General features: G+C 41.3%; 1 protein-coding gene across 1 annotated transcript; it reads left to right on the top strand.

The window, feature by feature from the left end:
• Positions 1-2,573: 2,573 nt before the first annotated feature.
• preb (prolactin regulatory element binding) lies at positions 2,574-10,995 on the top strand. The gene is made up of 10 exons (XM_034102627.2): positions 2,574-2,766; positions 4,799-4,988; positions 6,180-6,366; positions 7,007-7,254; positions 7,661-7,741; positions 7,852-7,979; positions 8,072-8,245; positions 9,700-9,772; positions 10,078-10,237; positions 10,317-10,995. The coding sequence occupies exons 2-10, from the start codon at positions 4,854-4,856 to the stop codon at positions 10,409-10,411; spliced, it is 1,281 nt and encodes a 426-aa protein (XP_033958518.1). The 5' UTR covers positions 2,574-2,766; positions 4,799-4,853; the 3' UTR covers positions 10,412-10,995.
• Positions 10,996-15,256: the final 4,261 nt, after the last annotated feature.

The following is a 15,256-nucleotide window of genomic DNA, read 5'->3' as shown; positions in this document are numbered from 1 at the left end:
TATTTTAAATCGTATAATTTCGGACTTTTGTTACCGTCTGAATAAATAAATAAAAATAAATGGGGCTCAGAGCCTCAGGATACTGAAATCTGTATTTTTTAAATCTTTTTTTCCTTCTAATTTGTTATTCTTTTCAAAATAACACACTGTTATTTACTCACCAATAACACACAATTATCCTTGCTTTTATTTATTGGTTTAATTCCATAATTTCGGGCTTTTTTGGCGTCCGTCAGGAACTGAATTTCAAAATAAATATAACCGGAAACAGACGTCACGTGGGCATTTCGAGCGATTACCCAAGATCCTCAGCTATGGTTTTAAGCTCGCTGATTGGATGTGTTAGCCGCAATGCATGCTGGGATTTGGTGTTTATATTATATGAAATCCGGAAAACATTTTAAAAGAATAAAATAATACGTAATTCCGAGTGCTCTTGCTTTTCTCTTTGAAAGTCATCACATAACGGCATTGTAATACACGGTTCGGCTGCATTACATATTACAGATCTGCCGTAGTTCTTTATTTAGAGGACCCTGATGAGAAGACCTTTGGAAAAACTGGAAGAAATGGCGCCGAAACTGAATACTTGACGTGGATCATAAATATATCAACAATTAAACAACATCTTCAATTTCTCTTCACACAATACGTCTCCTTGCAGTATCAACACTAATTCGGCTGACTTTTACATTTGATCTAATTCATAGATAGGTTATATATACACCATAACGGTGCACAGCTGATATAAAAGGACTGTAGTTTTTAAAGATATTACTGATTTTCTTTGAATGTAAGAATGTAAATACTGAGCCTGAAATAGTATAGCAATATGCTGTAAAATTATGTGAAAGCATGCATGAAACTATACATCTTCAGATGTTGTACATACACACTAATAATACAAAGTTATTATGGCTGTGTGCACCTTGTGTGCACCTCCTAGTGATTAAAGCACGTTATTGAATTATTGTTTTTATGTGTTATATTTGATTAAACAAATATTAAGAGTACATACTTTCATAGGGGAAAGTATAAATATAGAAATATAGAATATAAAAAATCAAGAAGATACTATAAGTGATCTCTACAATAAAACAGTTTAGTGCAGGATGTACAAAGATATTAATAGGAGGTGCAAAACAGAAAAACGAATTAACCTTTATTTAAACATTAAATAACAGATTAAGGTACAAACAAACAAAGTACTTAACGTCTAATACAGGGCCGGCCCTGACCAATTTGCCGCCCTAGGCAAGATTTTAGCTGGCGCCCCCCCCCCCCCCCCCAAATTGACTGAATGTATGATGCTTATTAAAACTGACATATGTTGAATATGTCAGTTTTAATAAGCATCATACATTCAGTCAATTAAAGTTGAAAACATTTTCTAACAAATCTTAGTTTGCATAACAAGTTAGAAATATACCGTTTCTATTTCTGCGTATTCCCCCCTTTATACGGGGCTTTGAAGCACCAGCTTCTGTTTTAAAGAATGAGCTGCCAACACTTTTTGTAACTAAATAAATTAAACGTTATTGGAAAGCTGTGATGTAGGCAGTGGCGGCGCCAGAGTATTTTCGTTGGGTAATCAATGGTAGGGCTAACCCATACAGTGGTGGGGCTCAAGTCAGTATTTGCAATGTAATTACATACACGCTATATCGCCCCCCTTGACAGTGAAACGCCACGCGTGAGATTTAGATTATTTCCCTGTCTCAATCAAAATGGAATTGTATGAAATAAAACGGCACATTTGTCTTATTAGTAAATAAAAAGGGATCACTGTGAACGTGACGTATGATAGTAGCCTACACGTTGAAGATCCAATAGGGATACTGAATGGCGGTTCCGATTGATCTCAATCAGTAAGGCATGACGAGGACCCAACGTTTCGTTGGCTGTAGGTCTATTCAAATTGCATTCGGAGGCATTTTGATCTGACCGTGCTGAAATTATAACGCCAGAGAATTTTCACACCTTTAGTGTATAAAACTCCCCCACTACTTGCTTGCACCCCTCTTCTAGCATAAGCCCGAATGGTCTCGACCATCAGAAAAGTGCACTTGTTGCAGGATCAGTTTCTGTGTTGTGGACACGACCCGTATATTTTCGCAAGCCGTTTTCTCAACATTTAGCATTTTGCTTATTATTTAATTTAATTTGCTCACTTTAACATCATTTTTCATGGTGGGACTAAGGTGGGGCTATGCCATTTCTTGATATGGGAGTAGCCTACCGCAGCCATACCCTGGCGCCGCCACTGGCTGGATGTAGGCTGATTTTTTAAGCATATTGAATTATCAAGAATTATTTACCTACATTTGATTGATTTTTCTAACTTTTAACTTGACTTATTATGAGGCGAAATAATACCTGACCTGAGTGGCCCTTAGTATATTTTTCTGTATGCGGCCCTCAGTGAAAATGTTTTGGACACCCCTGATCTAAATGGAGAGGCTGCTGCAGTGATGGATTACTTCCAGAAGATGGCAGCAACGCATCATAAAAGATCCCAGCTGCCGTTAACACCACAGAAGAAGATTACAACTTTTGCAATGTTGTGGTGACGTCAGAACGCACTGCATGCTGCTGACGTGTAGGTCAGGAAGTGGCTGTTGAGTGGAGGTAGCATGTAGCCAGAACCTCTTGATGTTCCCCTTCTTCACAAGCCTTTAACATTGACAGACCAATATGAAATCCAACAGTTGGGTGCTAAGTTAGCTGTCTGATAACAAAGGAAGACGAACCGAGCCTATTGCACAGGTAGGGGACTCTTTATCAACCACCGGCAGGAGCTAATAGCAGCCAGTAGCTTACTGTACAGCTACACGGTATTTATATCGTATTTGACACATTTAACGGGTGTCATTACGCTTTTTTACGTTATTGTGGAAAACAAATGCTTTTATATTTATAGTGTTACATTCGTATTTACCCTATGGTGTTGACAGTGTTTGTTATGTTATCTGCTGAACACTACAATTAGCTCATATGCATCATAGCTCGATGAGGAAAGCTGCTCAACATAAAGCAAAGAGATACAAAAAATCAAAATAAGACGTGTCATTTAAAATCACGTAGCCTTATTCCTTAATATATCTTACATTCTCTTGCAAGGGCATTTATTGTTGTTTACTCCCTGATTAACATTAATGGTCACAGAATGTCATAGGATTATTCTCCCAGTTGATCAGGTCAAGCAGAAGCTAATGCAGTGCAACACAACAGTCACTATTTATCTGATATTTATCTTGGTTATGAGTTTATTCAAAGCATTTAATCTGATTATGAATTATTATAGAAGTATGAACTCTTAATATAAATCAGCCTAAAAAACTCCAGTATGGATCAAGTTTCCGAATGCAGAATATCAGCTGTTCCAGTGTGACTTTTCATAACACATCAGTGGGACCACCCTCAACTAAACAGCTGACTTGTACTCCTCCATTGATAAACCACATATTGTGATATCAATATTGGGGATCACCCATCTGATTCATTTTGATCCCCACAAACTCCAAGTCTTACTACTCGGGTTCAACTCTCATAGCATTATTTTACACTAGACTAGGGCTGTAACTAATTATAAAACAGACAAGTCAAATCAAGCAATCTCAAGGTTCTTGATTAGTCATACAACCATAGCTACAGAGTAGTTATGTCGATGGCATTCTTAAGTCACAGGCTTCTCCAACAGTGCAACACAATATTACAGAAAAACAGACAAATATAGTGCAAGTAAATATTAAATATTCAAAGTTACTGCAAAAAGAAAGGAATCATTTAAAAAAAAAAGTGAAATAAGAGTCTATATGCAAGCTATTTGAATGATATATTAGGAAATAGATAAATAATTACTAAGTAGCAGAATGTTATGGATGTAACCATCTGATTGGTTCTTAGCCGTGATATGATGAGCGTATACCACGGGTAGAATTGTAGTACTTTTCACAACAAGTCAGTATCCCTCCGCGTCTGAGAACAGCTACAACCGTTACAACTGTTACATTACGTCCGTTACGAAACTAACAAAGCTTAAGATGGAAACATGTAAGGGATAATGTGCAGCAAGGACTTATTGACCGTTGTTAAGGACGCTCACATCTGCAGAAAGAAGTCCGGTCGATTTAACTGTATACAGTCGGGCTGGGACAAGAAAACAGCGGAGAAGTAACGGGGCAGAAACCCTCCTCTTTACGCAGCGGTCCAGACATAGACATCAAACGGCAAAACATATTCAGTTGCCAGTTACCACTATGCCCCGAGCCCCACATGATGTCTTGAATTCTCATGACTTTCTACAGACAGGCTTAAACCAAGAGATATCAGTAGTATTACAATTATTTAAAAAAAACTGCAGCAGAACTCCTAACTGGCAAAGCAAGACCCAGAATCTTTACTTGTTTAAAATAGTTTTCAAAGTAGTTTTTTAAAACAGCAAATTCATTTGTTGTCGATTGAAGAATTATTCACATTTTTTGAAATTCCAAAAGACACACCTCGTGCGTTTTGCACATGGCTTGCTTGGATCTATTGCATTTAGCCTTCATGTTGATTTAACACGCACTCGGCTTCATTGATTCCTGCGTTCAGGAACCACCACCTTGTTTCCTCTAGCTAATATGTTATGGATTCATAATGACTTGAAACGTGTATGGAGCAGTTCTAAGATAGTGTTGTAAACCCCACTGTAGGCCTCCGTCATAAACCTGAAGCTCGCCGTCCCAGAGCTGAAGCACTCTCCGCCCCAGTCGATGGAGGACACATGATTAACTAACACTCTGTCTTCCTGCAGGTGTGCTTGAATGCAGCAGTTTTATGAAGACGTGTGAGTGACGTGCACAGCGACGATGGGTAGGAGGAGGGTGCCAGATCTGTACAGAGCCCCCTTTCCCTTATACACCATTAAAGTGGACCCCAGGACAGGGCTGGTGATCACAGCAGGAGGAGGCGGGGCTTCCAAGACGGGCATTAAGAATGCTATGGTAAGTACTGAGGGTCAAGTTTAGGTGGTTCAACTGTATAAGAATAATAAAGTGTCCCTGAGAGCTCGATGCACTGCAATGCCCGATACATGCACTTAGACAGACACAGGGAAATGGACCTTTACACATTATGGAGTTGGGCTTTTGCATAAGCAGCCACATTGCTGAAGCTGGTCTCTTCATTTGCATATTTGCACATGTTTTTCTTAAATTGTATTGATTAGTGTGAGGGGCTTTTTCCTCTTCTCTGGACTATGTCTTTGCCCAGTTCATACCGGCCCTTTTTAAACTCCTCTGGTGACTCTGCACAGTCGGGTGTGTTTAGGCTTTGGGCGGTTGACTGACTGCTGACAACATCAACAGTTGAGATGTCATTTCAAATATTGACCTTGGGCCAGGTCTCAGTCACTCTCAATTCACCGTCAAATAAAACAACTCCTAATGACGGCTTTCTGCAGCAAAGCTCAACTCGGTGAGAGTGAACAGCTTTCTATCAATAATTACAAATGACAAAAAGATACAATTAATACACATGGATAAATAATTGCTCTCTATATCAGTATAACTATTTTCTTAGTTTGACTGTATATTACCAGGTTTCCAGTAAGCAGTCACACACTCAACGTGTGTTGGAGAGTAACCAAGTAGCTTTAGTCCTCCTTTCCCAGCTGCAAAATGATCAAATTAATCCAGAGATATTCTGCATAAGGAATACTTTTAGTACATTTGGATTCTAAATACTTTGTGCGTACGTACCATTTTGAATGCTGGATTTGTACTTGTAACAAAGTATTTCTACACTGTAGTATTACTACTTTAACTTAAGTAAAGGTTTTGACCATTTCTTCAACCACATTGTGGCGGGTACAAGCCGCACTGACCAGTTCCCACGGTGACTGTAAACTAATAACCAGGTAAATAATAAAATAGTAGTATAAGAATAACACTAGTTCTATGTACTCCTTCCAACTATCAAATGAAGCTGACATTACTCACAAAACGTGTTTCTTGTAGACGTAACAAAATATGTATTTTATGCATGTCCTGTAACTTGCATAAGTATACAGTACATTTTTAACACACAAGTAACATTTAAGCGTCAACACTGTAACACGTTATTCTGAGCGTGTGTTTGGAAATCGGGATGACCTTGCGAGAGTTTGCAGTATCAACTCTCGATTGTTCTTCCAGCACTTCCTGGATCTGCAGCTGGTTGGAGAGCAGCAGTACAGCGCCAGCCTGCTCCACGCTCACGACACGGACACCCGTGCCACCATGAACCTGGCGGTGGGCGACGGAGTGATCGCTGCGGGGCAGGACGGCAGCTGCAGCCTGATGAGGTTCAGACGCAGCTCGCAGAGAGAGGAGGACAAGCAGGGTGAGGACGGCGGTCAGAAATAAAACCCGTACACACACGTCAAAAAGCATGCGACATAATATCATGCATTATGTCACTTTTCTATTTGTTGATGGCAGTCACAGATGTGTGCATCTTCATTTTGCAGTACAGCTTTTATTTTTAAAGAGGCCCTGTTATGCTTTTTTGGTTTTCCATTTCCTGTAGTGTGTAACGTAGGTTTCTGTGCATGTAAATGGTCTGCAAAGGCTCACATCCCTGTGTGCCCACCAGAGGGAGTCTCTCAGAACTATGAGTACAGTTCTAGTATCTCAGGTGACGTCAAATGGGCTGATTAGGTTTCAGCAGTAGCAAAAAGGGACATTCAGTAAGGTGAGACATATCCAATGTGATCACACTGCGGGGCGAGCACAGGGCTAACATTAAAGCAAGGCCAAGGTTGTGAGTAAATACATCCGCCTTGTAAATGAACAGAGTATCCATTGAGACACATGCTGCTTTTCTTCTGTACAAAGAAAAATGATAAGATAAAAACTGTTTGAATAAAGTAAGACTGTCTTTGCCGCCAAAGCAAAGAGGACACGTATAAAAGACCTGAAAAACAAAGACATGCTTGATAGTGTCCGTCGACCTGACTTGTTGTATTTAATAAACGGTGCAGCGGGGAACAGCGAGGGGACGGCCCGGCGACGGGGGGGCAAAGGAGACAGGAGAGGACAGGATGAGGCGGCGGCATCTGGAGACAAGTCGGACACGAAGGACGAGACGTCCCACATCTCTGTGACTCCGCTGGCCGAGGTGCAGTCAGACCTGAACCCCAAGGACCCCCTCCAGAAGGTGGTCCGCTTCAGCCCCGACCTGAGCCTGCTGCTGACGGGGGGCTCCGACGGACACATACGGGTGTGGGAGGTAAACACTGCCCACATTCTGTCCCCACTAGTGTCTCCACTGGGTTTCTCTCGACAGGCGGAGGCCACCAACAGGCAAATACAAGCAATGCAATTATACGAAATAAGAATTGGAGCCATTTATAGCTTTTGAATATTATGAGTATTTCTAACAAATATATATTGAGTAACAACTGTATGATTTATGAATCATAATATATACAACTGTCATTTACATTTTCACATTAGCTACATGCTACCAAGTGTGAGACCTGGTATATCTAAGCAAGACTTGCCCTGCTTTTGTTTTCTATGATCAATATTGAAAGCCCGTTTGAAACCATTTTCAATTTATAATTAAAATATAACCCCCCCCCTCCTGGACATTTGCATCGATGTGTTGACTCTGTCCGTCTGTCCTTCTGAAGTTTCCATCCCTGAAGAAGAAGTATGACTTCAAAGCACATGGGGGGGAGATTGAAGACTTGGATATGAGTCCAGGGAACAAGGTGACACCATTTTGATTAGTTTAATATCCAATAAAGACCGGCGCTGCCGATGAGCTGAGCCCGACCCACATAACGATGATAACGGTGTTATTGTTTGTGTGGTGCCGCAGCACCTGGTGACCGTGGGCCGAGACTTCTCCTGCAGCGTGTGGAGCGGCAGTCAGCTGGCCATGGGTCTCAACTGGCTGGAGACCACGCCTCAAATAGCAGAGAAGACTTATCGACACATGGCATGCAGGTACAACAAATCAGAGCGTCCCAGCTGTTCTGGGCATTCCATCAGAAGGGTTTGACAGTGACGATACATGATTGTGTTCCAATGTATTTCAGGTTTGGAAAGGTAGAAGACCAAAAAGACGCCCTGAGGCTTTACACCGTGCAGATCCCCCACAAACGGGACAGGAAACCCCCCCCCTGCTACCTCACCAAGTGGGACGGAAAGAGCTTCCTGCCCATGCTGACGGCCCCCTGCGGCTCTGAGGTCATCTCCAGTCTGGCAGTCAGGTGACTGATGGGTTTATGGACTCATTGAAACATGTTCCTATGAGCTGAGAGTGTCCAGAATCGACTCAGTCACTAGAATTATAGTTCTTATGATGAATAAGTCGCCTGCCACAATCTGTGTTCAATGTCATCTTGGCATTTACTTGATTGTTATGGCACTTAGCAAAAGGTTAGCATTCTGGTGCGAATGCTAACAAAATCTACTATCTACTCTAAAATGACATTCTTTAAAGAAGCCCTATTATTTTTGGGGTTCCCCCCCCCGCCCGGCCCGAAACACCTCCATTGGACTCGTTTGATTACTCTCCTAACATAGTGACATCACAGAAAAAGCACAAAATACAAATATTGACCCTGAAAATGAGCACAATATGTCCTCTATTTGTTTATTGGGTTAATTTAGCAAAGCCCAGCGGTATAGTCCCCTCAGGGCAGCTAGGTTTCTGATCTAGCGTTTACCTGAGTCGGAAGGTGAGGGATGTTATGCTAGCTGAAGTCTTTTGAATTGGACACTATGGGAAGGATGGTGTAATCTACTATACTTTAAAGCAGTGGTTCTCAACTGGTCAGGCCTCGGGACCCACTTTTTCCTTTGCCAATAAATCGCGATCCGAAATTTCAACGACTCAAATCTATTCAACAAAAAATCGTGCTATAATATATACGCTTTTCAGCATACATTATTATTTAAAGTGAAGTACAGTGCATATATCCCTTCACAGAACTAAATGATGAGATGGAGATTATATAACATATAAACTACGCATTCTGGTACACTCTGAGAAGAAAATAAATGAATCTATTACTACCCGACATATTACTAATATTGTTTGTTTTTCACTTTGTTCTGACAGCTTGCTGCTCCACACAGAGAGAAGAGCAAAGAGGAGATAGTCTGTGTGAATTACTTTAAATTGTGGGTTAGGGTAGATAGCCCCCATTGTTCTGTGACCTGTCAGTCATCACACCGGGGTTCATATTTCTCATTATGTGTTCATTTCTATCTGAAGTTGTACCCATGGATGTATAAAGAAGAGTTCTACCGCAAAGTTATTCTCCGTGGAGACTTCCGGCAACAATCTTGATTCTGATTGGCCAGAAGACTCGAAAAAACATGTTTTATTGAGAAGATGATCACTACGTGACAGAAGTTTTCAAACCGCTTATGGTCTCCGGTACTTCCAGTCCAACGCCTACTGCATGCACAGCGTTAGAAAATCGGGCCTTCAAAATAAAAGATTTACTTTTTTCCAACCAAAAAAAAAGAATATTATTTATATTTGTAACCTTTCTTTTTCTTCACTCACACATCGAAACGGGTGTGTCGCGACCCACCAGTTGAGAACCACTGCTTTAAAGTGTCATTTTGTTTGGAAAAGTTAATCAGACTTGTTTAGGATGAAATCCTCTTTAACTTCCAGCTCACATTTGAACTTGAACCGTTTGTTTGACAGTGACTCCGGAACATTTCTCGGCCTTGGAACTGTAACAGGGTCAGTGGCTATCTACATCGCTTTCTCCCTGCAGGTAAACACAGTGCATACACACATCTGAGAGTCAGGTAAACCAAGCCTTCTGTGTGACACGTGTGTGTGTGTGTGTGTGTGTGTGTGTGTGTGTGTGTGTGTGTGTGTGTGTGTGTGTGTGTGTGTGTGTGTGTGTGTGTGTGTGTGTGTGTGTGTGTGTGTGTGTGTGTGTGTGTGTGTGTGTGTGTGTGTGTGTGTGTGTGTGTGTGTGTGTGTGTGTGTGTGTGTGTGTGTGTGTGTGTGTGTGTGTGTGTGTGTGTGTGTGTGTGTGTGTGTGTGTGTGTGTGTGCGTGCGTGCATGTGTAGAAGCTGTATTACGTGCAGGAGTCTCACGGCATTGTGGTGACAGATCTGGCCTTCCTGCCTGACTCGCTGAAAGGCAAAGACATCAGAGGGAATAATGAAACGGCCATGCTGAGTGTCGCCGTGGACAGCCGCTGCCAGATACACACCGTCCCCAACCGAAGTGAGTCCTGCATCGACATCCAATGAGCAGCCGTGATTCATGACCTCTGACCTTATTGTCCGTTGTCCATAACCTCCAGGATCTTTTCCTATCTGGCTGGTGCTGTTCTGCTGCGGCCTCATGGTGGTGGGGGTCGTCCTCCTGCTGCAGTACCTCTTCCCAGGATTTATTTAAGTTATGCGAGTGATGTCACGGGTCAGGATCTGTGAACATCAGCAGCCCCCCCCCCCCCCCACCTCTCTGCTGACATCATGGCCCTCAGCTCCCTCAGGGTGGTTCCTCTCACCAGGACAGACTGGGGGGGGGTTACTTTGATCTCTCTAAATTATTCTTAATCTTTTCTTGAATCATGTTCAGAGAGTTGGAGGGCTCAGGTTCGTGAATATTTAAAGTGTGGGATCTTTTATCGACATATTTAAAGAACAGTGTACACATTTACAAATGGATGACACATACTGAGTCTCTAAATCAGCCTCTCTGAATAAGTGCTTCTTCACAGCCCTCTGTTTAAGGACTGTTGATAACGCATTTATAAAGGCATGTTAACTTTGACAAGGAGGCCCAATGTTAACTCAATCTGACATCACAACAGGGCGTACAGTCCACAGGAAGCAGGGGGGGGTGTGATGGCATGTTATTACAGCGAATGTTGCCCAGCTGATGTACAAAAATGTGAATTCATCTTTTAAATGATGCCCAGATTATTGTAACTAATTTGGTGGAATGAAAGAAGAAATAAAATATAAATAAAAAATGTTGTTCTTTGTGCTACATGATCCTGACCTCCAGCTCCCAGAATGCTCAGTGAGGCCTTCACTTAGTTTAAACAGGTTTTAACACGATTAGCTCAAAATGTGTGTCATGCTACTATTTCTATGAGAAAGAGAAATTAGAAAATTAAGGGAATGAAAGACATGATCAATGAAGTAGAGGAAGACAAACCTTACAGGACAGAGGGAGAGTTCAGGATATAAAGTTTCAAGCATAATCGTCTTGGGGTTTTTCAAATCATGTCCTGAAAGTATCTACACATTGTATTGATGGTTATTTGCCTTATATTGCTCAGGTTTGAAATACAAGAAATGGGATAAGAAATCAGGATACAAAAACAAAAGTAACTGCATTCTCTGATGGTCACATCAAAATGCATTATCAGATTGCTGTTACATTTAAAAAATAAAAAAGTGGCGGATTACGAGAAGGATTACAATGTAACATTTTACAATACAGAATGATACAGGTTAGTAATCAGGAAAAGTAATCCGGTTCACTTTTATATTTTGATTCTCAGATTAAGTTACTGATTACACTTTTTGTTGGTGTTAAAAACACAATTTAAAACCAGAGTGAAAACTGAATTATATAAATAATTAAGGTTCATTTTATCTTCACTCACTGTTTCCTTCATGTTCCAACAGGGGGCTCCACATGTCCACTCTGCTGCTGAGAGCCACAGTGTGTTGGTCCCACCTCCTGCACACACAGACCTGCACATGGGTTAGGGTCAGGGACTATGACATAATGAGTGTCTTTAGAAATCCATGTTGGCTTTAACCTCATTGTACGTGTGTATACTTGAGACACAGAAAGACAGGTTAGCTCCTCTGTGTGTTCTATGGTGATCAACATTATCCTGTGAAGCAGAGATTCAACAGACACACAACTACCCAACTATCGTTCATCATAAACAAAGCAATCATGTGAAACATATGATCCTCAGACAGGTCGTTGTTTCAGATAGCATCTAAATCCTATGTTATCCTATGTTTAGGGTTAAGAGTCTGATATTATCAGAGACGGGAGAAGTACTCAGATTGTGTACATGCTTACTTTCTTGCATGTATTTGTTATTGTTATCTTGTATTTACTAAGTCATTCATTGCAATTCATTTACTTTTTATTTATTTAAAACATTTCACAAAACGCTACAGCATTTCACCAAACGCTACAGCATTTCACAAAAAACCACAGCATTTCAGAAATTACAGAAAGGGTATTCCTTTCGGGAGAACACTTCTTGTTTGTGATTGGACAGAGCCAACCGGAGAAGCACTGCTGTGATTGGTTGTTTTGCTGCCAGTCAAGAAATTACGCTTTGTGATTGGTCAGCCCCCGACAGCGCCACGTATTTCCTGTTTGGTACTATTCAGCTGTATCTGCACACATTTTAAAGGTCACCTATTATGCAAAATCCACTTTTTTATGTCTTTTATACATAAACATGTGTCCCCTCTGTGTCCATTTATATAAAAACCTGTCTGAAAATGAGCTGATCAGATTGTGGCCACTTTATGATGTCATAACGATTTTTTGGCTTGTGTAACCCTTAGCCAATCAGCATCCAAGGTAACCCCCCCCCCCCCCCCCTATCACCTGAATCTCCTCCTAGAGCACCATTGTGTTCTTTATAACCAAATCTCTCTCAGAGGGGCGTGGGGAGGGGCTCCTTATTTTCATCTAAATTAATAGACAGAGAATCAGCACTTTGGAAACAGGGCTGAAACAGAGGGGGTTATGGGTAATGCTGCAATGATCTGTTTGGTGTTTCGAGCCAATCACTTCAGAGACATGTTTTGTATATATCTGAGACCTATAATATATTGATGTAAAACAGTATAATAGGGAACCTTTAAACTGAGTTGGAAAGAATGGAAGAAGAGAATCTCAGGGCCGGCCCTGGGCATAGGCAGTACAATTCCCCGACTTGGGATCAACAAAGTACATCTTATTATCTTATCTTAACAGAACTACACCTATATTGCGTACAGCGCCCATAAACTATGCCCCCCCCTAGGGGCGCCGTAAGGGGGTGAAAAGTTAGGACGATTCTAAGGGCCCGTGACTGACAGGGGCCCAAACAATTGTAGAACATTAAGAAAATAATGTTGAAGTAACCAATGTGATTATCTTTTCATGGGGCCCAAAATTCCTGGCGGCACAGGAAAAACCCCCACATGACTTGATACGCACCCTTAAATAAATTAAATTATAATGAAACCAGCTGCAATGGATCATGGATCCACCAGGGGGAGCAGTGATTACAAAGCTGCCACACTGGAACTCTGGAAAACAGCTGATAGATCTACAGTACAGGTATCTGATAAATAAGAGACAAGTAATCATTTACAAAACATCACCATGTTTTTATTTAACAAAATAATTTTGTATGTTTTTTCATCAGGAAATCCAGCCCGGCTCAAACTAAAGATTTTTAATCATCATCCTCACGATCATTTAATGTATCAGATGTTCACCGAATTGACATGAAAGCACACTTCTGAGTTGACAATGTGATACCTCAGAAAGAAATAACTGTGTACCCCAACAACAAACCATAACTAAAGAGGTAAGGACTGCATACATCGTAAAAGAAGCTAGAAGGAGACATAAGGAAATTATTGAACAGAACTTTTCTCCAATGAACTCCAAGGAACTTTGGGACACTATGAAGGCAATCACAAATATGACTCCAGCTAAAAAAAACTCTCTGTACCTCTGATGACCTGCAAAAAGCAAATTAACTGAATGACTTTTACATGAAATTTGAAACCCAGGACTTCTCCTCTGAATGTACAGACATCTTAGAGACAATCTCTGCTACTGACCAGGATGTTTATAGGTGTTTTAGCAACTAGTTTTCTGTGTACCTTGTCCTTGACAACACTAATGGTATCCAAAGCATACACAGCGATCACGCAGTTCTTAACGAGAAAACTAGTTGCTAAAACAAAACACGGGAGTGTACCTTGTTAGCTAATGTTAGCTAGCTGACATTAATGTTACACATTACACTCGTTTAACACTCAGCGAAACCTTGTACAGCCGGTCCCGCATGCTGGCTCTTACGGAACCGACTAACTCCCCTTTTGTGTATTTGAAGCTCTCAACATGCCCAGACGTGTAATGATTTTCACCTCGTGTAATACTTTTCGCCTCATTCTGGTGTTGGTGACGTGTATTGTGCGAGACCAGAGATGTAGTTCATGGAGCGGTTTCGCACAAAAATAAGTGTTACTTCACACCTTTTTCTTGAATTATCTTTTAAATTCACAAACATCATATGTGTAATTTGTGCGTATGTGCACATTTCAAACGGGATCGAAAGATAACTTTTCTCTCGCCATTGACTCAATACATAATTTTTACGAAATAAGGTCCCATGGAGTTCCACCGGAAAGGGAGGGACTTCGGCTCTCTATTACAATTAAATCATGGTAAAATATGTTCATTTTGTTGTAGTTGGTATCTACCACACAGGAAATACGTGGCGCTGTCGGGTGCTGACCAATCACGGAGCGTAATTTCTTGACTGGCAGCAAAACAACCAATCACAGCAGTGCTTCTCCGGCTGGCTCTGTCCAATCACAAACAAGAAGTGTTCTCCCTAAAGCAGGGGTCGGCAACAGGCGGACCGCGGTCCGGACCCAGACACCGACCTATACGGACCCGGAGCTATAATCAATACATTAATAGGGGATTTTTCGGCACCTCCCGCTTTTTTAAAGCTGATTTGGGTGACTTGTGTAATTCGTGGAGAACCAAATAATTTTCGTTTTGGGGATGGGGAGTCCGTCCGTCAGTCCGACTGACGGACAACTTCTCATTTAAAAAAAGAAGAAATCTAGACCGTAAAAATAATTAAAGAAGCGAGTACCTGTTTTTCCTGGCCAAGGACAGGTTCCTTGAACACAACACGAGCGTAACGTGTCTTCACGTGGTATATGTCTCGTCTGAAAGGAGTGCTGACAGAGAGCACCGGAAGGGGGGCCAGGGGGGGCCAGTGCCCCCTAACACTGACCTCTGACCCCCCTAACAATGAAAAGTTTTTTTTTTTTTTTTTAAATGTATATTTTCTGGTACTCGGTTTGCCAAAAACCGCAGGATTTTGTTGCTGTATGTATGTGAGATTGTGCAGACACCCTTATGTACAGTAGAGATGTAACTGTTCATTGCCTTTATTTTTATATAAATATGGTGTTAGTGCAAACATTGCACTATAACTTAAGCTGAAGCTAACAG

The sequence above is a fragment of the Pseudochaenichthys georgianus genome, chromosome 16 (assembly GCF_902827115.2).
Source record: "Pseudochaenichthys georgianus chromosome 16, fPseGeo1.2, whole genome shotgun sequence".
In the NCBI taxonomy this organism is placed as follows: Eukaryota; Metazoa; Chordata; class Actinopteri; order Perciformes; family Channichthyidae; genus Pseudochaenichthys; species Pseudochaenichthys georgianus.
The sequence above is the reverse complement of the archived record's forward strand: the minus strand, read 5'-3'. Positions and strand labels throughout refer to the sequence as shown.